Source organism: Salvelinus sp. IW2-2015, linkage group LG3 (assembly GCF_002910315.2).
Source record: "Salvelinus sp. IW2-2015 linkage group LG3, ASM291031v2, whole genome shotgun sequence".
In the NCBI taxonomy this organism is placed as follows: domain Eukaryota; kingdom Metazoa; phylum Chordata; class Actinopteri; order Salmoniformes; family Salmonidae; genus Salvelinus; species Salvelinus sp. IW2-2015.
The window spans coordinates 32,186,908-32,211,123 of record NC_036840.1 but is presented as its reverse complement, the minus strand read 5'-3'; the positions used below and the strand labels follow the sequence as shown (position 1 = coordinate 32,211,123).

At 41.7% G+C, this 24,216-nt stretch overlaps 2 protein-coding genes across 3 annotated transcripts; one reads left to right on the top strand and one right to left on the bottom strand.

Annotated features, from left to right (window-relative positions):
* Positions 1-221: 221 nt before the first annotated feature.
* Positions 222-18,875, bottom strand: LOC111955048 (uncharacterized). Of its 2 annotated transcripts, none has more exons than XM_023975104.2 (5): positions 18,650-18,875; positions 11,276-11,361; positions 3,479-3,587; positions 3,205-3,338; positions 222-2,744 (listed from the first exon to the last, which is right to left on the bottom strand). In XM_023975104.2, the coding sequence occupies exons 3-5, from the start codon at positions 3,561-3,563 to the stop codon at positions 1,611-1,613; spliced, it is 1,353 nt and encodes a 450-aa protein (XP_023830872.1). In that variant the 5' UTR covers positions 3,564-3,587; positions 11,276-11,361; positions 18,650-18,875; the 3' UTR covers positions 222-1,610. The 2 variants fall into 2 exon arrangements, with proteins under 2 accessions (XP_023830872.1, XP_023830863.1); XM_023975095.2 differs by lacking the exon at positions 18,650-18,875 and adding an exon at positions 11,482-11,913.
* LOC111955059 (UDP-glucuronosyltransferase 2A1) lies at positions 14,137-17,665 on the top strand. Its single transcript, XM_023975116.2, has 6 exons — positions 14,137-14,995; positions 15,457-15,605; positions 15,717-15,848; positions 16,097-16,184; positions 16,286-16,505; positions 16,604-17,665. Exons 1-6 carry the CDS (start codon positions 14,275-14,277, stop codon positions 16,884-16,886), a joined length of 1,593 nt encoding a protein of 530 aa, XP_023830884.1. The 5' UTR covers positions 14,137-14,274; the 3' UTR covers positions 16,887-17,665.
* Positions 18,876-24,216: the final 5,341 nt, after the last annotated feature.

Here is a 24,216-nt window from a genome sequence, read left to right as displayed (position 1 = left end):
GTTGATTTTAAAACAATGTTTCAATTGTAAAATAACTGAATCATTTGGTTTTGACTATTCATTGAGTGCTATTAAGTGAGTACTGAATATATGCACTTCACAAAACTAAATATGGTTACTCGCCAAACACTTGCACTTCCATGGGTTTGCTCTAGGATGTCCTCATCCTCTTTAATCCAATCATCTGCATAATTTACAACTCTCCTTTTCCTTCTCTGTGAAAAGTCCAAATAATAAATGAGAATCAATTAAATCAGTTGCCAAAATAATATATGCCTTGAGGATGCAAGAGTGCTTTGGTCTGTTTTATCACRGAGTGCATTGGTGGTTGAAATTAGCCTGGCACCATGAACCTTTCATGTCGTATTTTTCTCTAAGGTAGAAGTGTCCCTTTAGGTGGCACAATGAAGAATGCTTTAATCAAAGACTTGATTGCATACCACAGCCTGCTGACTATAGGGTAGGGGTTTTCAAACCTCTCCTTGGGGAGCCCACCCAGATGTTTCACAATTTTGTTGTAGCCTTGACCCAACTCACCTATTCAAGGGCTTGATGCTTAGGTGACAAGTTGAATCAGGTGAGCTAGCTATGGAATAGTTCAAATACATGAAACGGCTGCGGGTCCCTGAAGACAGATTTAAACCCCCCCGGAGTATCCATACAGTAATAACGCTAATTCATTCAGTGCCTCCTGGCGGTACCTTTGGGAAGTAACATAACCTTTCAGTTTTTCTAAGCCGAAACTACTGCATTGAAAATTCAGGAAAAACTTCTCACACACACATTTGAATAAACCATAGTATTATAGGGCAGAAAGGCTAAGGCACAAGAAAAAATGTATCCATTCGCATTACAAAGGATTTGGAGGTAGATATATTGCTTTATTTTCAACTCAACAGAAAAAGAAAATGTAACAAGTAGAAACAATGTATATAAACCAAGGACTACTAATGCCATGTATTGACCATTGAGAGGCTTTGAAGGCTCCAGTCGGCCATATGACACCCCTAGTAGGAGCAGTCCTCCATAGGAATTCTACAGTAGTTTAACTAAATGGATTCAAGGACAAAATTACATGTATTTAAGTATTTTTGTTGTTGTAGTGGGGACGGTAACATTAGTAATCTAAAAAAATAAATGTACTTTAAGGAAAATGTTCATATATTTTTTCACTTAATTTTGATGCTAAATAAGGGAGTGCCAAGATGGAGGCAAGGTGGTAGCGCCCCCTATCAGTCATCTAGAGTATACAGTATAACTCATTGAGTAGAAAACACTTGTAATAATCACTGAATTGATCAAAAAGAGAGCAATAAGTTCAAATACCTGCCCCACTCATTTACACCACTCAAAAAAACATAATCCAAATCGTGTTTCACTATACTGTGTACGGTATAAAGGAAATAATATTTGAAATAAAGTGGATGATTTTTGGTATAGAAACACTGGCATATGAGGTGACTATGCTTAATTGTTTTAGTGAAAAAGTGAAAAATGTCAGTAGTAACAGTTCCACCACCACTTATGGGCTCATGAAGTATCACAGCTAGCCAGTGGTGTAATCGGTGACTGATGGTGACTTATTCGACCCATCAATTGTGATCACCAAATCAATGTTCCATCACCACTATGTTGTAAGCGTGTTCTTTTTGCACTGCCGTCATGTTTTCTGGTGCAGATGTACCTCGCTCATCTTTCACAGTGGCCATGCATTTCATTGTAGACATCTGTTTAGCCAAACTGTCCCTCAACACCTCTCCGCTGGTCTCATTGGACGCTAGCCACTCCTTCAGAGCCTCTGTCACCTTGCTTCCATCCTCAATCTTCACTGGCTCCAGCAAGTCTCCTGACCTAAGGCAGATGTTATGTAGCACGGTGCACACCGCTAGCACTTTGGGGATGAAGCTCGGGTGGAGTTCAAGAGGCTGCAGGAAGATCATGTGCCAGCGCTTCTTCATGATGCCGAAGGTCCTCTCGATGGAGGAGAGAGCCATGGCGTGGTGCTGGTTGAACTGGACGTGCACCGGGTTCTGGTCAGACTTTGAATAGGGTGTGATGAGGCACACAGGCGTCTGTAGGCAAGGGTACCCGCCGTTGCCTAGGAGGAAGCATCCGGGTGGAGGGTAGAGGGCACATTTGTAAAGGGGACTGTGCCTCAGGATCCTCACGTCGGTCATAGACCCAGGCAGCCCCGCGAAGACGTCGATGAAGCTGCCCGTGTGGTCGCAGACCCCTTGGAAGTTGATGGTGGGGAGGGCCTTCTCAGGGAGGGGCTGGTCACCTGGACGCTGTTGGGGTTGCGGTACACCGGGGATCTTGACCCTGACGTGGCACCCACCTATGGCCCCCACAGCCTTCTCAAACACCGGGTGACGGGCCAGTCTGCCGAACCCTTGCACTGTGACAGCCAGCTCGCCTGAAGAGGGCTTGTTCACAATCTTCAGAGAGAGCTTGACCAGCTTGTCTGCAACGTCGCGGACGATGCTGGTAGCATTGGACAGAGGGATTCCGAAAGTCTCCGAGACAGTTTTATAGGAGGTCCCGTGGGCCAACCAGTAAATAAAGACGAGGATCTTGAATGTTGCCGTCTGTCTGTCTTGACCAGTCAGGGCCAAGGAGAACAGATAATTCAGAGATTCCCTCTTCAGTCGGTAGTCGGGATACGTGTCTCGTTCAGGATCACAGAAGACTTTGAGGATGGGAGTGGAGGGATTCAGCTTACTGCACTGAAGTAGACCTCCGTTCTGTAAGAAGACGACCAACTCTATGTAAGTAAACACGTAGAGGGACTTGGTAGCCTGTCTGGTAGTCAGAGGCTTATGTCGATACAACACGCCACTTCTGTACATTCCAAAAGCTTCATGAGTTTTTTTTTTATGTATCGGTCCTAGCTGTCTTTTTAGAGGGTTGAGTTTGTTGTTCATTTCCAGATGCTGCTGGACCTTTGGAGACACTAAGATGACTGGGACGGGTTCACTTCTTGAAGAACATTTCCATTGTTTGGGTTTGATTATTTGACTGTTGTATTTTACTTCCCTTTCCCATCTTTTGTCATGTCTCTGATTAGTTGTTTTTTTTATGACCAAAACATGGCTCAATAGATCTGTATATCTCACAACCAACCATCTCAACAGCATGTGTGTTTGTATCACATAGGCCTTAACTAAGATTTTCTTTTTTAACTCTGATGGAAAGTGGACTGACCTGATGCTGGGTCATTGATGATCCTGGAGTTTCTTCCTCTGTTCTGTCTTTACTGTCTATTCTGTCGTCTCGCCACAGGCTTTGGCTCCACTCCTTATCAAACACCATGTCCACTTTGGGACACAGCTGCTCATCTGAAAACAGACACAGGTGCCATTACAGTAAATACAACGTTTGAAATTCACTTCAAAAAGGTACATATGTACAGTCTGGGCAAAAGGTTATGTACTATTCTCAAACATAGAACTGTTATACGTCAAACTGTCACACTCACCTGTCACTGGAGATGGTGTGTCATGTTCTGTGTCATCATTTATTTCCTTCTTGATGCGAAGTACTTTCATTCCATCCTTCTCCATGGTAACAACTTTTAACAATTTCCACTGAAAATTTTACAAAAACGAATTGACACGAAGAGCAGTGCAGATGTAAAGTTTGGTAACAGAATGAGTAAAATCTCTCTTTTTTTATGTTACTAAATTTTCCAAAAACTCTTAAATATCTACTTTGAATTAAGACAGAATGATGTCTGCAGAAATAATGGGATGTCAGCAATGACATGACACCTTCACTTTGAAAAAAAATCTATTTTAGTTATTGAACTACAGTAAATTAAGTGGATTAACACCCTATAACACAATTATGGTGACAGAATGACATCATGGGTCTATGATTTGTACTACACAGATATGCATAATTAAGAATGTCATTCTCTTCATGGTACAAAAATATAATATCCTTTTGAGTATTATTCTAAATACTGGCTACCACATTTGGTTGGTCCGGGCTTGACCAAATCTGTACCAATCATGGACGTCTATGTTTCACAAGTTTGGACATCACAGTACAAATCGGTAACAGAACACAAAACTGCAGTAAGAAAAATTAAGAAAAAATATGAGAGTGAATTCTTGACAGCTTCAGATGGTGCCTGCTCTTGGTGAAGGCTTCTATTCGTCTGGCAGCCGAGTTAGATGGTACTAGGGAGGGACAGGTTAGATGATGGTGGAGTTGGCTAGTCGGTCCTGACGTTGTTCTCAGTCCCCAGCCCTCGGTAGCCACAGGACGACTCCTCCACTAGTGATATGTAACATCCACTTGGGTGACGCTTCTTCTGCGTCCGATACGGCGCTAAAAGCTCACCACACGTCCGTCCAGTGTATAAAGCCACCCTCACTACAAGGGAGCCCTCTGCCATCTCCACACTGCAGTCCTCTCACTTTGGCTGGGTGAAACTAGAAGCGGTGCTGAATGCATCTTTGTAATGCAAACAGTAGTCAGGTAGCTAAGCAAACAAATCAACCTGCCATTCCACTGGTCAAGGCACCTAGACATATTCACTAGAAATTCAATTCAGTTATCAAACACACAAAAACATAATACAATTTAAAAAATAACACTTAAATCAACTAAATATGTACAATATTTTACAGGAGCTCTCCAACTGTACTGACCTATACTCTACTTTTCCCTACTGTTGTCCAAACTTGTGAAACAGATGTCTATGATTGGTTCAGATGTGGATTGACCAAATTTCAACTACTTTTCAACGTCCATGGAAACCTGGTGCTCAGTGGGTGAGGTGGCTGGTTACAGTAAATGGAAAGAGAGGGGACTCATGGGTAGGCGTCAGTAAGAGCCAATTGGAGAGAGACAGAAGAGAGACAGGGAGAGTGAGGGGGTTGTCCAGACTGTTTTCACACTCTTGCTTTGAACCCCACTGGAAAGGAAAATAAATAAAGTTATGAGCTGAACATAACAGTTATACCAGTGGAAGGGAGGACAGTAGCAGGAGACACTATGAGCTGAACATAACAGTTATACCAGTGGAAGGGAGGACAGTAGCAGGAGACACTATGAGCTGAACATAACAGTTATACCAGAGGAAGGGAGGACAGTAACAGGAGACACTATGAGCTGAACATAACAGTTATACCAGTGGAAGGGAGGACAGTAGCAGGAGACACTATGAGCTGAACATAACAGTTATAAACAAGTGAATGGAGGACAGTAGCAGGAGACACTATGAGCTGAACATAACAGTTATCAGGGAGGGAGGACAGTAAAAGGAGACACTATGAGCTGAACATAACAGTATGTCAGTGGAAGGAGGACAGTAACAGGAGACACTATGAGCTGAACTAAACAGTATGTCAGTGGAAGAGAGGACAGTAACAGGAGACACTATGAGCTGAACATAACAGTTGTCAGGGAAGGGAGGACAGTAGCAGGAGACACTATGAGCTGAACATAACAGTATACAGGGAAGGGAGGACAGTAACAGGAGACCCTATGGAGCTGAACATAACAGTATGTCAGTGGAAGGGAGGACAGTAGCAGGAGACACTATGAGCTGAACATAACAGTATGTCAGAGGAAGGGAGGACAGTAACAGGAGACACTATGAGCTGAACATAACAGTATGTCAGTGGAAGGGAGAACAGTAGCAGGAGACACTATGAGCTGAACATAACAGTAGGCCGGTGGAAGGTAGGACAGTAACAGGAGACACTATGAGCTGAACATAACATTAGGCCGGTGGAAGGTAGGACAGTAGCAGGAGACACAACTGTGGTTTGTGTCTACTATGATTTCCTATTGTGGCCAATTCAGTTGCAGTCATTTTGCTAATCATTTTTTGGTCATTCAGTTACCGATTTGGAAACAGAGTGATACGTTTTAATCACTTAATAAATCATAAACCAAATGATCAGTAAACTACAACTAATTGGTAGCTCTACCTTTAATTGTTACTTCTGTAAACTTTCATAATCTTCCCACTTGAAGATATGTGGTGTTTTGGTAAAAGTATAACAATATATTTCCTAAACTTACAGGCTAATGATTTCTGCAAAACTACATTTAAATGTTGATATTAGTTGGTAGTGGTAACATTGTGTTTTGATGCATTTCAAATACCTTGTTAGACTTTTTCTGCTAGATGTAGTTTAAGAAAACACCCACTCCACTTTTTCCACTTAAACTACTGCCCAGCTGAACAGCACCTTATCATCTGAAGCTGTGGAAGACGATTGCCCAAGACCGGCCAGATCTCTACATTGGTTTTGTTTGTTTTTACAGGATCTTTGCTATTCTCTTTGTATTATTATTAGTAGTAGTAGTAGTAGTTAGAGGTCGACCGATGAATCGGAATGGCAGATTAATTAGGGCCGATTTCAAGTTTTCATAACAATCGGTAATCGGGATTTTTGGACACCGATTATGGCCGATTACATTGCACCCCACAAGGAGACTGCGTGGCAGGCTGACTACCTGTTATGCGAGTGCAGCAAGGAGCCAAGGTAAGATGCTAGCTAGCATTAAACTTATCGTATAAAAAACAATCAATCTTAACTACACATGGTTGATGATATTACTAGTTTATCTAGCTTGTCCTGCGTTGCCTATAATCAATGCGGTGCCTGTTAATTTATCATTGAATCACAGCCTACTTCGCCAAACAGGTGATTTAACAAGCACATTCGCGAAAAAAGCACTGTCGTTGCACCAATGTGTACCTAACCATAAACATCAATGCCTTTCTTAAAATCAATACACAAGTATATATTTTTAAACCTGCATATTTAGTTTATGAATTTCTTTTAACTAAGGAAATTGTCACTTCTCTTGCGTTCTGTGCAAGCAGAGTAAGGGTATATGCAGCAGTTTGGGCCGCCTGGCTCGTAGCAAACTGTGTGAAGACCATTTCTTCCTAACAAAGACCGTCATTCATTTGCCAGAATTGTAAATAATTATGACATAACATTGAAGGTTGTGCAATGTAACAGCAATATTTAAACTTAGGGATGCCACCCGTTAGATAAAATACAGAACGGTTCCGTATTTCCCTGAAAGAATAAACGTTTTGTTTTCGAAATGATAATTTCCGGATTTGACAATATTAATGACCTAAGGCTCGTATTTCTGTGTGTTATTATATTATAATTAAGTCTATGATTTGATAGAGCAGTCTGACTGAGCGGTGGTAGGCAGCAGCAGGCTCGTAAGCATTCATTCAAACAGCACTTTCCTGCATTTGCCAGCAGCTCTTCGCTGTGCTTCAAGCATTGCGCTGTTTATGGCTTCAAGCCTATCAACTCCCGAGATTAGGCTGGCAATACTAAAGTACCTATTAGAACATCCAATAGTCAAAGGTATATGAAATACAAATGGTATAGAGAGAAATAGTCCTATAATAACTACAACCTAAAACTTCTTACCTGTGAATATTGAAGACTCATGTTAAAAGGAACCACCAGCTTTCATATGTTCTGAACAAGGAACTTAAACGTTAGCTTTTTTACATATTGCACTTTTACTTTCTTCTCCAACACTTTGTTTTTGCATTATTTAAACCAAATTGAACATGTTTCATTATTTATTTGAGACTAAATTCATTTTATTGATGTATTATATTAAGTTAAAATAAGTGTTCATTCAGTATTGTTGTAATTGTCATTATTACAAATATATATATATAAAAATTGACCGATTAATCGGTATCGGCTTTTTTTGGTCCTCCAATAGTTGGTATCTGCGTTGAAAAATCATAATCGGTCGACCTCTAGTAATAGTAGTAGTATCAAATCAAATTTTATTTGTCACATACACATGGTTAGCAGATGTTAATGCTAGTGTAGCGAAATGCTTGTGCTTCTAGTTCCGAAAATGCAGTATTAGAATATGTACATAAAGATATATGAATGAGTGATGGTACAGAACAGCATAGGCAAGATGCAGTAGATGGTATAGAGTACAGTATATACATATGAGATGAGTAATATAGGGTATGTAAACATTATATTAAGTGGCATTGTTTAAAGTGGCTAGTGATACATTTTTACATAAATTTCCATCAATTCCCATTATTAAAGTGGCTGGAGTTGAGTCGGTATGTTGGCAGCGGCCACTAAATGTTAGTGGTGGCTGTTTAACAGTCTGATGGCCTTGAGATAGAAGCTGTTTTTCAGTCTCTCGGTCCCTGCTTTGATGCACCTGTAATGACCTCGCCTTGGATGATAGCGGGGTGAACAGGCAGTGGCTCGGGTGGTTGTTGTCCTTGATGATCTTTATGGCCTTCCTGTGACATCGGGTGGTGTAGGTGTCCTGGAGCTGGAGGGCAGGTAGTCCCCCGGTGATGCGTTGTGCAGACCTCACTACCCTCTGGAGAGCCTTACGGTTGTGGGCGGAGCAGTTGCCGTACCAGGCGGTGATAACAGCCCGACAGGATGCTCCTCGATTGTGCATCTGTAGAAGGTTTGTGAGTGCTTTTGGTGAACAAGCCGAATTTCTTCCGCTCCTGAGGTTGAGAGGCGCTTTCTGCGCCTTCTTTCACAAACGCTGTCTGTGTGGGTGGACCCAATTCAGTTTTGTCCGTGATGTGTACGCCGAGGAACTTAAAACTTACTACCCTCTCCCTACTGTCCCGTCGATGTGGGGATAGGGAGGTGCTCCTCTGCTGTTTCTGAAGTCCAATCATCTCTTTTGTTTTGTTGACGTTGAGTGTGAGGTTATATTCCTGACACCACACTCCGAGGGCCCTCAACTCCTCCTGTAGGCCGTCTCGTCGTTGTTGGTAATCAAGCTACCACTGTAGTGTCGTCCGCAAACTTGATGATTGAGTTGGAGGGTGCATGGCCAGCAGTCGTGGGTGAACAGGGAGTATAGGAGACGGCTCAGAACGCACCTTGTGGGGCCCAGTGTTGAGGATCAGCGGGGTGGAGATGTTGTTACTACCTCACCACTGGGGGGGCGGCCCGTCAGGAAGTCCAGTACCCAGTTTGCACAGGGCGGGGTCGAGATCAGGGTCTCGAGCTTGATGACGAGTTTGGATGGTACTATGGTGTTAAATGCTGAGCTGTAATCGATGAACAGCATTCTCACTAGTATTCCTCTTTGTCCAGATTGGTTTAGGGCAGTGTGCAGTGTGGTTGGCGATTGCGTCGTCTGTGACCTATTGGGTCGGTAAGCAAATTGGGAGTGGTCTAGGGTATCAGGGTAGGGTTGAGGTGATATGGTCTCTTGACTAGTTCTCAAGCACTTCATGATGACGAGAGTGAGTGCTAGGAGCGGCGTAGTCGTTTAGTCCGTTACCTTAGCTTTCTTGGGAACAGGAACAATGGTGGCCCTCTTGAAGCATGTGGGAACAGCAGACTGGGATAAGGATTGATTGAATATGTCCATAAACACACCAGCCAGCTGGTCTGCGCATGCTCTGAGGACGCGGCTGGGAATGCCGTCTGGGCTGCAGCCTTGCGAGGGTTAACACGTTTAAATGTTTTACTCACCTCGGCTGCAGTGAAGGAGAGCCCGCAGGTTTTGGTAGCGGGCCGTGTCAGTGGCACTGTATTGTCCTCAAAGCGAGCAAAAAAGTTATTTTAGTCTGTCTGGAGCAAGACATCCTGGTCCGCGACGGGGCTGGTTTTCTTTTTGTAATCCGTGATTGACTGTAGACCCTGCCACATACCTCTTGTGTCTGAGCTGTTGAATTGCGACTCTACTTTGTCTCTATACTGGCACTTCGCTTGTTTGATTGCCTTGCGGAGGGATTAGCTACACTGTTTGTATTCGGTCATGTTTCGGTCCCTTGCCTGGTTAAAAGCAGTGGTTCGCGCTTTCAGTTTCACGCGAATGCTGCCATCAATCCACGGTTTCTGGTTTGGGATTTTTTTAATCGTTGCTGTGGGTATTATGTCGCCGATGCACTTTCTAATGAACTCGCTCACCGAATCAGCGTATTCGTCAATGTTGTTGTTGGACGCAATGCGGAACATATCCCAATCCACGTGATCGAAGCAGTCTTGAAGCGTGGAATCAGATTGGTCGGACCAGCGTTGAACAGACTGAGCGCTGGAGCTTCTTGTTTTAGCTGTTTGTAGGCTGGAAGCAACAAAATGGAGTCGTGGTCAGCTTTTCCGAAAGGAGGGCGGGGGAGGGCCTTATATGCGTTGCGGAAGTTAGAATAACAATGATCCAGGGTTTTACCAGCCCTGGTAGCACAATCGATATGCTGATAGAATTTAGGGAGTTTTGTTTTCAGATTAGCCTTGTTAAAATCCCCAGCTACGATGAATGCAGCCTCAGGGTGTGTGGTTTCCAGTTTACATAGAGTCAGATAAAGTTCGTTCAGGGCCATCGATGTGTCTGCTTGAGGGGGGAATATATACGGCTGTGATTATAATCAAAGAGAATTCCCTTGGTAGATAATGCGGTCGACATTTGATTTTGAGGAATTCTAAGTCAGGTGAACAGAATGACTTGAGTTCCTGTATGTTGTTATGATCACACCACGTCTCGTAGATCATAAGGCATACCCCCCCCGCCCCTCTTCTTTACCAGAAAGATGTTTGTTTCTGTCGGCGCGATGCGTGAAGAAACCAGCTGGCTGCACCGACTCCGTTAGCGTCTCTCGAGTGAGCCATGTTTCCGTGAAGCAAAGAACGTTACAGTCTCTGATGTCTCTCTGGAAGGCAACCCTTGCTCGGATTTCATCAACCTTGTTGTCAAGAGACTGAACATTGGCGAGTAGTATGCTAGGGAGTGGAGCGCGATGTGCCCGTCTCCGAAGCCTGACCAGAAGACCGCTTCGTTTGCCCCTTTTACGGCGTCGTTGTTTTGGGTCGCCGGCTGGGATCAGATCCATTGTACTGGGTGGAAGGCAAAACACAGGATCCGTTGCTCTTATATTCAGTAGTTCCTCCCGACTGTATGTAATGTAATGTAATGTAATGTAATGAAACCTAAGATTACCTGGGGTACCAATGTAAGAAAAAACAAAATACTGCATAGTTTCCTAGGAACGCGAAGCGAGGCGGCCATCTCTGTCGGCGCCGGAAGTTAGAAAAATGGATCTTAGTAGTAAGACCCATTTTCCATGTTTGACCCAAAAATCAGTCTTTGCTTATTCCTAATTTTTAGGATGGAAAATGGTTGAAACATTTATATATGCCTTAATTTTTTTTTAAACATATAGCCTCTTAGCTTTCATTTGACACCAAATTTGATGTGCTCCTATGAACTACACATAATTAGTACTCATGGGCCTTTTACATGGAAATGCCCGTATACAAACCTGGGATTGGCCAGCCGGCTCCTGAGATTGCAGCCCTGCACCTGTCTTCTCTCCCTTTCCATCTTCTTTTGTGTGGACAAATTCATCTATACAATTACCATAAACAGAAGAAACCATAAAATACATGTTTGATTATTTGCCAAAAAATAAATCGTGTAACAAAGCCAATGCAATCAACTTAGTTTCCAACCATCCACACGAGTTACATTTCCTGCCATCAGCTTCATGACGACGAGCGACAGAAGGCTGCTTTGCCACCTTCGACTCTCCTTCCAAAATGTGCAGCTTCTTTTTATTCGATTCGTTTTCGACTTTTAATGCTTCGTTCTCCAGTTTACTCTTGGACAACTGTTGGCGAAGGACCACGGCACTGTCCTCTACAAGTCGGACTATTTCCACGACCGCTGCCGTCACTACCGCGTTCATGAGAGAGGTTAGCTGACTTTGAAAGTGGCCAGCATTCTCCATTGTCATTTGCTAATAAATCTTAAACTTTTTTTAGAAAACAATAATGTGATGAATTGTCATCAAAACCTACACGTATTCACGTTGTCTTCTACCTTTGCCTGGCAAATTGTAAACAATGCTTGTGCATGACTTCYTATTTGGGGAGGAGCTATTGACGTGTTGGTCATGCTGTATGGTGTGGTGCAAGTACCAAAATGAATTTAGAATTTTATGATTTGAATTATGAGATTAAGATTTTAAAATGTATTTCAAATGTACTTGCACAACTATTAAGCAAGCAACTATGCTGTCACTGGTCAAACAATATTATATTAACTTCATAGGCTATAAATTGTCTTTCTATTTTAAAATGTGCCTTCCCACTGTAATCTCAATATTAATCAACTACAGTATATTTAGAATACCAGGAGAAATGCAAAAAAACACATTTAAAACATGTCAATAATCTTATTTAATCTGTTAAAATATATTTAATTCATGAGTCATATAACATTATTCAATAGAAAATGAACAGAAAGATGAGAACATTTTAATAAATCTGACAGTCCTCTACGAACACTACGTTGGTATCACAGTACCACACATCTATGGTTGCGACATGAATCATCACTGAGGTAGCATTTCAAATAAAAACAATTACTCTACACCCACATTGCATTGCCATTTTGACTTATCTAACTCATCTTCCAGATTCCAGGATTTGAATGCTGGGCAACCCCAGCTCTGTCCGAACCGCTTCTCACCATAACGATGCTATTGATTTTGATCTCTGGCCTCAGGTCTACAAAAGCCATCTTCCCAAGCTCCTCTGCAAATCCTGCCAAATGAAAATTCCTTTCTATTGGAAACTATTCGCACCACCCCGGTTTGGGTTTCCATTTCACTATGAGTCACCCGGATCCCTTATTTGTGATGTTGGTGTTGTGTTGGAAATTCCCCTTGTTCCTCAGTTTCTCCAGCAAAACTTTCCACTGAGAAATAAGCCTTTTCAGTGTTCTCTTTCCCATGCTGTTTCAATTTTCGATTGGCACTCTCTACATACAAATATACTGGTCTTGACACTTTACCAGGAGCTGGAATTCCAACATGACAACGACAAATGGAACATTGTCGATCCCCCGCTGTCGACAGTTCTGCTTCTAAACTTTGTAACTTATTTTTGTTAGATTCATCCAACAGTTTCAGTGCTTTGTTGTCAGTGGTGGAAAAAGTACCCAATTATCGTACTTGAGTAAAAGTAAAGATACCTTAATAGAAAATAACTAAAGTGAAAGTCACCCAGTAAAATACTACTTGAGTAAAAGTCTAAAAGTATTTAAATATACGTAAGTATGAAAAGTAAATGTAATTGCAAAAATATACTTTAGTATCAAAAGTAAAAGTATAAATCATTTCAAATTACTTTTAGTAAGCAAAACAGATGGCACAATTTTTGTTTTTTATTTATTTATCGATAGCCAGGGGGACACTCCAACACTCTGACATAATTTACAAACCAAGCATTTGTGTTTTGGGGGTCTGACAGGTCAGAGGCAGTAGGCCAGGGATGTTCTCTTGATAAGTGCGTGAATTGGATCATTTTCCTGTCCTGCTAAGCATTCGAAATGTAATGAGTACTTTTAGGTGTCAGGGAAAATGTATGGAGTAAAAAGTACACTCTTTAGGGATGTAGTGAAGAAAATTTGTAAAAAATAGTAAAGTACAGATACCACAAAAACTACTTAAGTAGTACTTTAAAGTATTTTTACTTAAGTACTTTACACCATTGTTCGTTCTCAAGTTTAATCTTGGACACCTCCAGCCGAAGTTGAAAATGCGCCATCCTCTACAATTCCCAGTCGTTCGAGGACCACAAATTTCAAAACCGGGTTCAAGACAGATGTTAGCTGAGTTTTTAAATAGTCACAATTCGCCATAATTGTCTTTTTATACAATGACACGTATGTGAATGTATGAACGTGCTAATTCCTTTGAGGATTCTGCTGCTAGCTTCTTTCCTTAGCATGCCTGTCAAGGAAAGAAATCAACATAAAAGCATTGCCACCATAGAGAAAGGAACACTGCCATCTACCGGATATAAACTGGTCGCACAGGTGCCTTCCTAAAACTATTTTGGGCAGACAGCTCTTGCGGTCAGAAGTAAGCAAATTAAGATTAATCAAACTTTGATTCTAAAATCCCATTGTAAACTTGAAACCCTGTTCTTTTATACTACTTTGGAAAAAGTTGCAAAGACCGAAAGGTGAACGAGTATACGTCGTTTTAGACATGCACTTTTGCCTCATTGAAGAAAGAGGGTTCAGGTTCTGAAGTCCAAGGTAAATTGGCAGTGGCAGATTTTAGACAACTGTGCAGTGTGCAAATGTGCACCATGGTTATCTCTGACATAAAGTAGCCTATAGACTTTGAGACTGCAGAGGAGAACACATAACTCTTTTATAGTCAGGTTGATCTTACACAATTCTAGTCAAAACCTGTATGTCGTTGTTGAACACATAGAGGTCTTCTCTGTCTCTACCTACTCCGCTACAATGGTGTCTGGGAGGTTGATGTCCGTGGCCCTCCTCATTCTCTGTGGGTGTCAGGGCACACACAGTGGTAATGTGCTGGTCTTTCCTGGGGAGTTCAGTCACTGGCTCAACATGCGTGTGATCCTGGAGGAACTAGTGGAGCGAAACCATAGTGTCACAGTGCTGGTTTGCTCTGCCTCACCTACAGTCAACTATACCAAACCAGAGGGTTTCAGCTTCAAGGTGTATAATGTTCCTTTTGAGAGACGTGATTTGGAGTCTCTCCAGGAGGACTTCCTAAACTTCTGGATATACGAGGCTCAGAACGCCTCAATGTTGCAGGTGGGCCTGAAGATCCGGGAGGTGTTGGGAAGTATGACAGCTCTACATCTCAACATGTGTGATGCCATGTTCCACAACAAAGAGCTTATGGACACACTGAGACAGTGGGAGTTTGACGCAGTCCTTTCTGATCCAATGATGCCATGCAGTGACTTAATGGCAGATGCTCTTAACGTGCCTTTCATTATCTCGTTGAGGTTTACATTTGGCATGGTTATGGAGAGGCACTGCGGGCAGATACCAGCGCCCCCCTCTTTTGTTCCTGCCCCCCCTTTGACGTACACAAACCAAATGAGTTTTTTTGAGCGGGTCCACAATTTTGTTACATATATGATACATTCTAGCTTTTTCTTTATACACTCCCTACAGACCATGGATAAATACTACAGTGGGATCAAGGGTAAGTTGATCAGAAAATTTGTCAAAAAGTTGGAAGGGTCCTTGCACCACAAGCTCAATCTCAGGTTTGGTTTTTATAAAGATTGGAATATCTACAAGAAGAATGTAATATCATAACTTGGTTTATTTGTGTATATCTTTGATTAAGTGGATAAGCAGAATCAAGTTAGGCACTCCTTTGACAGAGCTCTGATTGAAGCAGTGTTTTCCCCATTGACGTTATATATAGGGCTAGGTCTACAGTATACTAAAGCTGTTCTGTGTGCAAATCTGCAACATGTTTGTTATTGAATGCTTATTATGCACAATGGCTTTTTTAGTACAATAACTGTTACATTCTGAGAGAGAGAATCCGCTGTAAAAGTTGTAACAATATAATTACTGATTAGATTGTATAGGTTTTGTGGACCACTTATTCAGCAGTACTGCGTCTCATTCATAATGCATCTCGACATTTATCAGGCAGACCTACGACTTTATGCGAGATCTTGGGGAAGGCAGATATCTGGTTGATACGGACCTACTGGGACTTTGAGTATCCTCGACCTTTCCTTCCCAACTTTAAATTTGTGGGAGGCCTTCACTGCAAACCTGCAAAACCACTTTCAAAAGTAAGGGTTTTAAACACAAACGTATCAACTGTCTTACAAGATACTGAACCAAGTCCGTCTATTGGGCTGATATCATTGAATCATACGCTAACAGATTGTGTTGAATTTCAGGCCATGGAGGAGTTTGTGCAAAGTTCAGGAGATGATGGAATTGTGGTGTTTTCCCTGGGATCCATGATCAAGAACCTCACCAAAGAGAGGGGAAACACCATAGCCACTGCATTGGGACAAATACCACAGAAGGTTAGTATGTTGCTTTTTTTAAATAGCTTTGTAACATTGTTATAAGTAGAGGTGTCATCATCTCCTTGATCCCGATATTTGATCCATTTGTACGATTCAAACAAGCTAGCTAACAGTTTTCCTTTACATAGAATTCTGTCAGAGATATTGCATTTGGCCATCAGGGACCCTTCAAAAAAACATAGCTTCTGGTTATAAGTACCGTTTCATTGCAGATTCTCATTCATATTCCTGTTTTCTCACCGTAGGTGCTGTGGAGATACAGTGGGGAGAAACCAGAGACTCTTGCCCCCAACACAAGAGTTTATGAATGGATTCCACAAAATGATTTACTTGGTGATATGTCTTTCTTGATAACAGTCATAAACATATAAACATTCCTTGCGTACAACAGTGTTCAACAACCCTGCTTCCTCTCGTTGTGTTGTATGAAAAAGGTCATCCAAAGACCAAAGCCTTCGTCACCCACGGTGGGACTAATGGACTATATGAATCCATTTACCATGGAGTCCCAATGGTGGGCATCCCCTTGTTCGCTGACCAGCCAGACAATATCATGCACATGAAAAACAAGGGAGCTGCTGTAATGGTGGACTTCAACAAGATGACATCCAAAGACCTTGTTGATGGCCTCAACTGTGTGATCAATGATCCATCGTAAGTCACAAATACACAACTGGTTTCCTCACGCCAACCTTTTGGGAAACTGTTGAAAATGTGCAGTGAAATAACTGTCTCTATTCCCCTTTCACCAGGTATAAAGCAAGCATGATGAGGCTGTCAAGAATTCACCACGACCAACCAATGAAACCCTTGGATACAGCTGTGTTCTGGATCGAATTTGTGATGCGTAACAAAGGGGCTAAGCACTTGAGGGTGGAGGCCCATAACTTGAGCTGGTACCAGTACCACTGCCTAGATGTGGCAGCTGCTCTGCTCACCATAGTGGCACTTGTCATAGTTGTATCCATTAAAACATGCATTTTCTGCTTCCGCAAGTGCTGCAAGAAAACTAAATCAAGACAGAAGACAGAGTGACCCCTTGAAATAATGTTAAAGGGTCATTCCACCAAATTAGTACCTTGTTTGGTAGGGTAACTTCGTGAAAAATAAATGTTTTATTTCACCTCATTTTAACATTCTGTCACAAATATGCATGTTGAACTTTAATTTAAAAAATGTTTTGCCCACCTCATGGTTAAATGGAAAAAAATACTATGGTAAGTGCCTATTATTAATTGCCAAATAAAGTTTAGCCGAGTTGACTGTAACAGGGTTGACGATGTCATCTTAAATCTGCCATAAATCCAGTTGTGATGGGGAATCAAAGCTTGTTGTGTGCAACAGGGAGGACCGAAGACAGAAGATAAGAGTGACCACCTGAAATATTGTTAATGTCAGGTATTATTGCAGTGAAAGTATCATGTGCACGTTTGTGAAGTCTTAAATACTAGTTGAATGCATTCACATGCTTTGAACTTGTTGAGAAATGCTGATTGGCTAATAGCCTACAAGCTGTGTCAACCATAAACCAACAGCACAGCTATCATGCTTGTAAACCAATCATAGTGTTCCAAAACCATATGAATAGATTGTTCTTTATAAATAATGGTTTGTTACATTTAACTGCCGAAAATGCTGTTATGAGGGGAATTTGCTTAGTACACGTGTCAAATTCATTCCACAGAGGGCCGAGTGTCTGCGGGTTTTCACTCCTCCCTTGTACTTGATTGATGAATTAAGGTTACTAATTAGTAAAGAACTCCCTTCACCTGGTTGTCTAGGTCTTAATTGAAATTAAAAACCAAAAACCTGCAGACACTAGGCTCTCCGTGGAATGACTTTGACCCCTGCCTTAGTAGGTGACGTCAGAGGTCAGCATGTGGGAGAAGTCGGAGCTGAGAGATGATAGTTGAGTTTCCCACTTGTAATTAGGAGTTGGAGGGGCATTCAAGTGGATTTTTCCCAGTTGTATTTGTTAAAATACCACCTTCCCACTTGGTTATGAATGCAGCATTAATAGTGGGGAAACTCGTCTATCATCACAGGCTGACCTCTGATGTTACCTACTAAGAAAATAACTGCATTTTCAGCAGTTAAATGTAACAACGGAAAACTATTTATAAAGAACAATCTATTCATATGGTTTTCAAACACTATGATTGGTTTACAAGCATGATAGCTGCACTTTTAGTTTATGGTTTACACATGCCCTTATGGTGATGACTTTTTGCAAATCCAATCAGTTTTCCACGTTGAGGTCATCACATTGATAAAAAATGCTTTAAATGACATATAAACAACGGTGAATCAACAAGTTTTTTATCCTAGTGGCACACCCCTAAGTCTCAATATACACAGAACACCCACACTCTTATACTTGTGCATATATTTAACATTATGCCAAATGTATGGCAAAATCAATTGAACATATGGCCTTCTCTTATGTACCAGTCGTAATTATACATTTATAGTGATACAGCTAAATGTGGGTGAGCTCAAACCAGTGGAGTAGAGTTAGGGTGACCTGACACGCTCTTTCCGCCCACAGACTACTGAGCAAAGTCTCTTCCACTGCTCCAGTCAATTTCTCTGTATTACAGTAAAGGTAATCTAAGTTAGCCCAGAAATCAGATGTTTCGTTTACACAAGAGATTACAGTAAAGGCAATGCTACAACCAATATTGTATATTTTCCCAAATCCAATGATAATGAACCTAGAAAAGGAATATCATGAGAAAAACACCTTGGCCCTCATTTGAAACCTGTACATTTTCAGTTGTGAGAGAATTTTGACGTACCTTTCCGTGTTCGTTCCCTTGTCCCTCAGCTTCCAATCCCAGCAAAGTGAGACATAAACCCAGCAGCAGTCCACCTGACATCATCTTCAACGAGCCACCCTACCAGTATCCAGAACCACATAGTAGTTGATCCATTCCACTCACTTTGAACTAACCCTGTGGTAGTAGTGGTGGGGCTAGTGATCTACCGTGACACTCTGACGCCTGACTTGGAGTGAGCCAGAGCTACGTGAGCCCGTCAGAATCCTACCTTCAAATCCTTGGAGGCTGCTGAGGGGAGGACGGCTCATAATAATGGCTGGAATGGAGCAAATGGAATGGAATCAAACACATGGAAGCCATGTGTTTAATGTATTTGATACCATTCCACCATTTTGCTCCAGCCATTACCACTAGCCCATCCTCCCCAATTAAGATGCCACCAACCTCCTGTGCTTCAAAGAGACCATAGGGCAAATACACTATATATACAAAAGTATGTGGATTCGGCTATTCCAGCCACACTCATTGCTGACATGTGTATAAAATCGAGCACACAGCCATGCAATCTCCATAGACAAACATTGGCAGTAGAATGGCCTTGCGAAAGAACTCAGTGACTTTCAACTTGGCACCGTCATAGGATGCCACCTTTCCAACAAGTCAGTTCTTCAAACTTCTGCCCTGCTAGAGCTGCCCCGGTCAACTGTAACCGCTGTTATTGTGAAGTGGAAACGTCTAGTTTGTGTGGTAGGCCACACAAACTCACAGAATGGGACCGCCAAGTTCTGAAGCGTGTAGCGCGTAAAAATAGTCTGTCCTCGGTTGCAACACTAACTACCAAGTTCCAAACTGCCTCTGGAAGCAACTTCAGCACAAGAACTGTTAACTGAGAGCTTCATGAAATGGGTTTCCATGGCCGAGCAGCCGCACACAAGCCTCCCATGGCCAAGCAGCCGCACACAAGATCACCAAGCATCGGCTGGAGTGGTGTAAAGCTCAACGCCATTGGGACTCTGGAGCAGTGGAAACGCATTCTCTGGAGTGATTGATCACGCTTCACCATCTGGCAGTCCGACAGTTCAGGTGAAGGGAAATCTTAAGGCTACAGCATACAATTACATTCTAGACGATTATGTGCTTCCAACTTTGTGGCAACAGTTTCGGGAAGGCCCCTTCCTGTTTCAGCATGACAATGCCCCCGTGCAGAAAGCGAGGTCCATACAGAAATGGTTTGTTGAGATCGGTGTGGAAGAACTTGACTGGCCTGCACAGACTGGCTGTGCTTCTACACCTGCATTGCTTGCTGTTTGGGGTTTTAGGCTGGGTTTCTGTACAGCATTTTGAGATATCAGCTGACGTACGAAGGGCTATATAAATAAATGTATGTCTAACTTTAAGTCACTCTGGATAAGAGCGTCTGCTAAATTGCTCAAATGTCAAATGTAACTGTTTGTAGGTGAGAGAGAGGGAAAGTGCAAGGGGAAACACAGAAAACCAGTGAAAATAAAGCGAGAGACTAATACAAAGACAAGAGGGGCAAAGAGGAAGTGTCAGTGACAGAGAAAACCAACAGAGTGCAGGACAAAATATTGATGAGCTCATAGGCCATCCGAGACCAACTTTTCAATACGGAATATTCTCTTACAGAACAACAGATCCTGGCATGATTTTTATCAACTGATAATGAGATTGCAACTGACCGATGTGATCCACCACTACCTCTCTAGCGATGGTCAAACAGACATCAGTGTCGACTGATGGTTGTTTACCAGTTCCACTGAGACCTTGACTGTTGGCTGAGAGAGCAGTGGCTAAGTGTGTTGGGGTGTCTTTACGTTGCCGTGTTGGCAGCATTCCTGTATGGTCATCTGAGGACACTCCGCTTCCAGGAAGGGTACGGTGATGCTGACAAGAGTACTCCTCTCTCATACCCTGCAATGGGAAAGCTATCACCAGACGAAGGAGTCAAAATATTTTGTCTGATTGGTTTTACGTCACAGTGTCCCGACATCTTGCTCTGACATCCCCAAGTTTTTGCAAAATATGAGATTACTTCTTTAGTGCACCTAAAAATAAATCTGTAAATTGCTTTAGTGATTGGCGGTTGAGACCACTTCCAGCACTGTTCTACTCCTGCAGTGCAAGTCAAATGCCCTGATTAACATTTTGCCCGTCAGCGTATTAGTGGAAAGCTCCTTTAATAACCAGACAGCCTGGATTCCACAGAGTTAACTGGAGAAGAGTTCAGCGGTTTTACGTTACAGGGATCACATCTGGCAGTACCTTCTTGTGCCACTGTGTGTCACTCTTAAGAGGGGTTTCAAAAAGTTACATGTTCTCGGAAATAGACATTGGTCTTGGAAATCCACTTCCCGACCCTCAAAACAACAAACCCTCCTTTTCCACTAACTACCTCCCTAATAGACCGATCCTTGCCCCACTAACTACTCCCCTAATAACTCTATCCCTTCTTCACTACATACCTCCCTAAAACCTACTTCCTTTCACTAACTACTCCCCCCATAATAACTCTAAATCTTCCACTAACTACCTCCTAATAAGCCCTATTCCTTTCAACTAACTACCTCTAATAACCCTATCCTTCACTAAACTACCTCCTAATAACCTATCCCGTTGCACTAACCTATCCTAATAACCTATTTCCTCACTAACTACCTTCCCTAATAACCATCCTATCTTACTCTTAACCAATCTCTAGACCTACCTCCTAATAAACCCTATCTTTCACTAACACCTCCTAATAACCTACCTTGCCTAAATCCTCCTATCAACCTACCTTCACTAACTCCTACCAATAAACTATCTTTCACCTAACTACCTCCTAATAACCTATCCCTATTCCACTAACGATACCTCCGTAATAATCCCCTATCCTATTCATACAATACTCCTAACTATACCCTATCTCATTCTACTAACTACCTCCTAATAAACCCTATCCTTTCACTAAACTACTTCCTAATAACCCTATCCTTTCACTAACTACCTCCTAATAACCTTCCTTTCATAACTACCTCTAATAACCCCTATCCTTTCCACCTACTAACCTCAATAACCCTATCCTACTAACACCTCCTAATAAACCCTATCCTTTCACTAACATACCTCCTAATAACCCTATCCTCTTTCACTAACCTACCTCCTAATAACCCTATCCTTTCACTACACTACCTCCTAATAACCCTATCCTTCCCGGATTTAACCCCAATATCTGCCCTTTAGTGAAAAACATATGTAAGAATTATGATTAGGTTAAGGTGAAAAATCCATGCATATGTTGATTTAGTATGCCCCCCCCCCCTCCCCCAAGTGGTAACAGCTAACTATATTGCTTGTGGTGTAGTACAACAGTAAAGCTAACTGTATTACTTGGTGTGTAGTACAACCAGTAAACACAGCATAACTATATTGCTTGGTGGTGTAGTAAAACAGTAACAGCTAACTATATTGCTTGGTGTGTAGCGACAACAACCTAACTAGTAACATTGCGTAGTCAACTACAGTCTATTACTTGGTGGTGTAGTACAACAACAGTAACAGCTAACTGCTATTACTTGTGGTGTGTAGTACAACAACAGTAACAGCTAACTGTATTACTTGGTTGGTGTAGTACAACAACAGTAACAGCTAAACTATATTGCGTGGTGTAGTACAAAGACACAGTTAACAGTACCAACCTTATATATACTTATGGTGGTTGTAGTACAAAGTAGTAACAGCTACCTATATGTTTTGTATACAACATAGACAGCCTATAAGTTTGTATTTACTTTTTGGTAGTGCTGTAGATACAACAACAGTAACAGCTAACTGATTACTTGTGGTATGTAGTACAACAACTACAGCTAACTAGTAATTGCTTGGTGGTGTAGTACAACAGTAACAGCTAATCGTATTACTTGGGGTGTGGTAGTACCAACAGTAAAAGCTAACTATATTGCTTGGTGGTGTAAGTACACACAACAGTAACAGTACACCATGCATTACAATGGTGTGTGGTGTAGTACAACAACAGTAACAGCTAACTGTATTACTTGGTGTACTACAACAAGCGAGTAACAGCTAACTGTATTACTTGGTGCGAGTTGTAGTACAACAACAGTAACAGCTAACTATATTGCTGTCGCTGCTTGTGTTGCTATGTAGTACAACAACAGAACAGCTAACGTTATTACTTGTGGTGTAGTACAACAACTGAACAGCTAACCTATATATTGCTTGGTGGTTGTAGACAACAAGTAACAGCTAACTGTATTACTGTGGTGTGTGTAGTACAACAACTCAGTAACAGCTAACTATATTGCTTGGGTGGTTGCTAGTACAACACAGTAACAGCCTAACTGCTTATTACTTGGTGGTGTAGTACAACTAGATACCTACAGAACAGCTAACCTATATTGCCTTGTAGCACCGTTCAGCTAACAACAAAACAGGAACTAGCAACATATTAAGACTTAGGCTGTAGTACAAGCAACAGTAAAGCAACTGTATTACTTGGTGGTGTAGTACAACACACAGTAACAGCTAACTGTATTACTGGTGGTTGTAGTACAACAGTAACAGCTAACTGTATTACTTGCGTGTGTAGTACAACAGTAACAGCTAACTGTATTACTTTGGTCTGTTGGTGTTAGTACAAACAACAGTAACAGCTAACTGTATTACTTGGTGGTGTAGTACAACAGTAACAGCTAACTGTATTACTTGGTGGTGTAGTACAACAGTAACAGCTAACTGTATTGCTTTGGGTGTAGTACAACAACAGTAACAGCCAACTGTATTATTGGTGGTGTAGTACAACAGTAACAGCTAACTGTATTACTTGGGTGGTGTAGTACAACAGTAACAGCTAACTGTATTACTTGGTGGTGTAGTACAACAACAGTAACAGCCAACTGTATTACTTGGTGGTGTAGTACAACAAAGTAACAGCAACTGTATTACTTGGTGGTGTAGTACAACAACAGTAACAGCCAACTGTATTACTTGGTGGTGTAGTACAACAACAGTAACAGCTAACTGTATTACTTGGTGGTGTAGTACAACAACAGTAACAGCTAACTGTATTACTTGGTGGTGTAGTACAACAACAGTAACAGCTAACTGTATTACTTGGTGTGTAGTACAACAACAGTAACAGCTAACTGTATTACTTGGTGGTGTAGTACAAACAACTAAACAGCTAACTATATTGCTTGGTGTGTAGTACAACAGTAACAGCTAACTGTATTACTTGGTGGTGTAGTACAACAACAGTAACAGCCAACTGTATTACTTGGTGGTGTAGTACAACAACAGTAACAGCTAACTGTATTACTTGGTGGTGTAGTACAACAACAGTAACAGCTAACCTGTATTACTTCGATGGTCGTAGAAACAACAACAGTAACAGCTAACTGTATTACTTGGTGGTGTAGTACAACAACAGTAACAGCTAACTGTATTACTTGGTGGTGTAGTACAACACCAGCTATTGTTATGCTATTGTTATTGTTATGTACTTTGAATTTGCTTCAACAAACACAGTACCAACCACCACTTCACCTTGTGGAGAACAAAGAATG

What these genes read in the sequence shown, in the direction of transcription:
- LOC111955059 (XM_023975116.2), top strand. Translation starts at nt 14,275, where the DNA reads ATGGTGTCTGGGAGGTTGATGTCCGTGGCCCTCCTCATTCTCTGTGGG. An exon ending in TCCACAAAATGATTTACTTG is followed by an intron (nt 16,185 to 16,285) that starts GTGATATGTCTT and finishes TGTATGAAAAAG; the next exon opens with GTCATCCAAAGACCAAAGCC. An exon ending in TGTGTGATCAATGATCCATC is followed by an intron (nt 16,506 to 16,603) that starts GTAAGTCACAAA and finishes CCCTTTCACCAG; the next exon opens with GTATAAAGCAAGCATGATGA.
- LOC111955048 (XM_023975095.2), bottom strand. Translation starts at nt 11,749, where the DNA reads ATGACAATGGAGAATGCTGGCCACTTTCAAAGTCAGCTAACCTCTCTC. An exon ending in TGAAGCTGATGGCAGGAAAT is followed by an intron (nt 11,362 to 11,481) that starts GTAACTCGTGTG and finishes GTAATTGTATAG; the next exon opens with ATGAATTTGTCCACACAAAA. An exon ending in CATCAATGACCCAGCATCAG is followed by an intron (nt 2,745 to 3,204) that starts GTCAGTCCACTT and finishes GTCTTCTTACAG; the next exon opens with AACGGAGGTCTACTTCAGTG.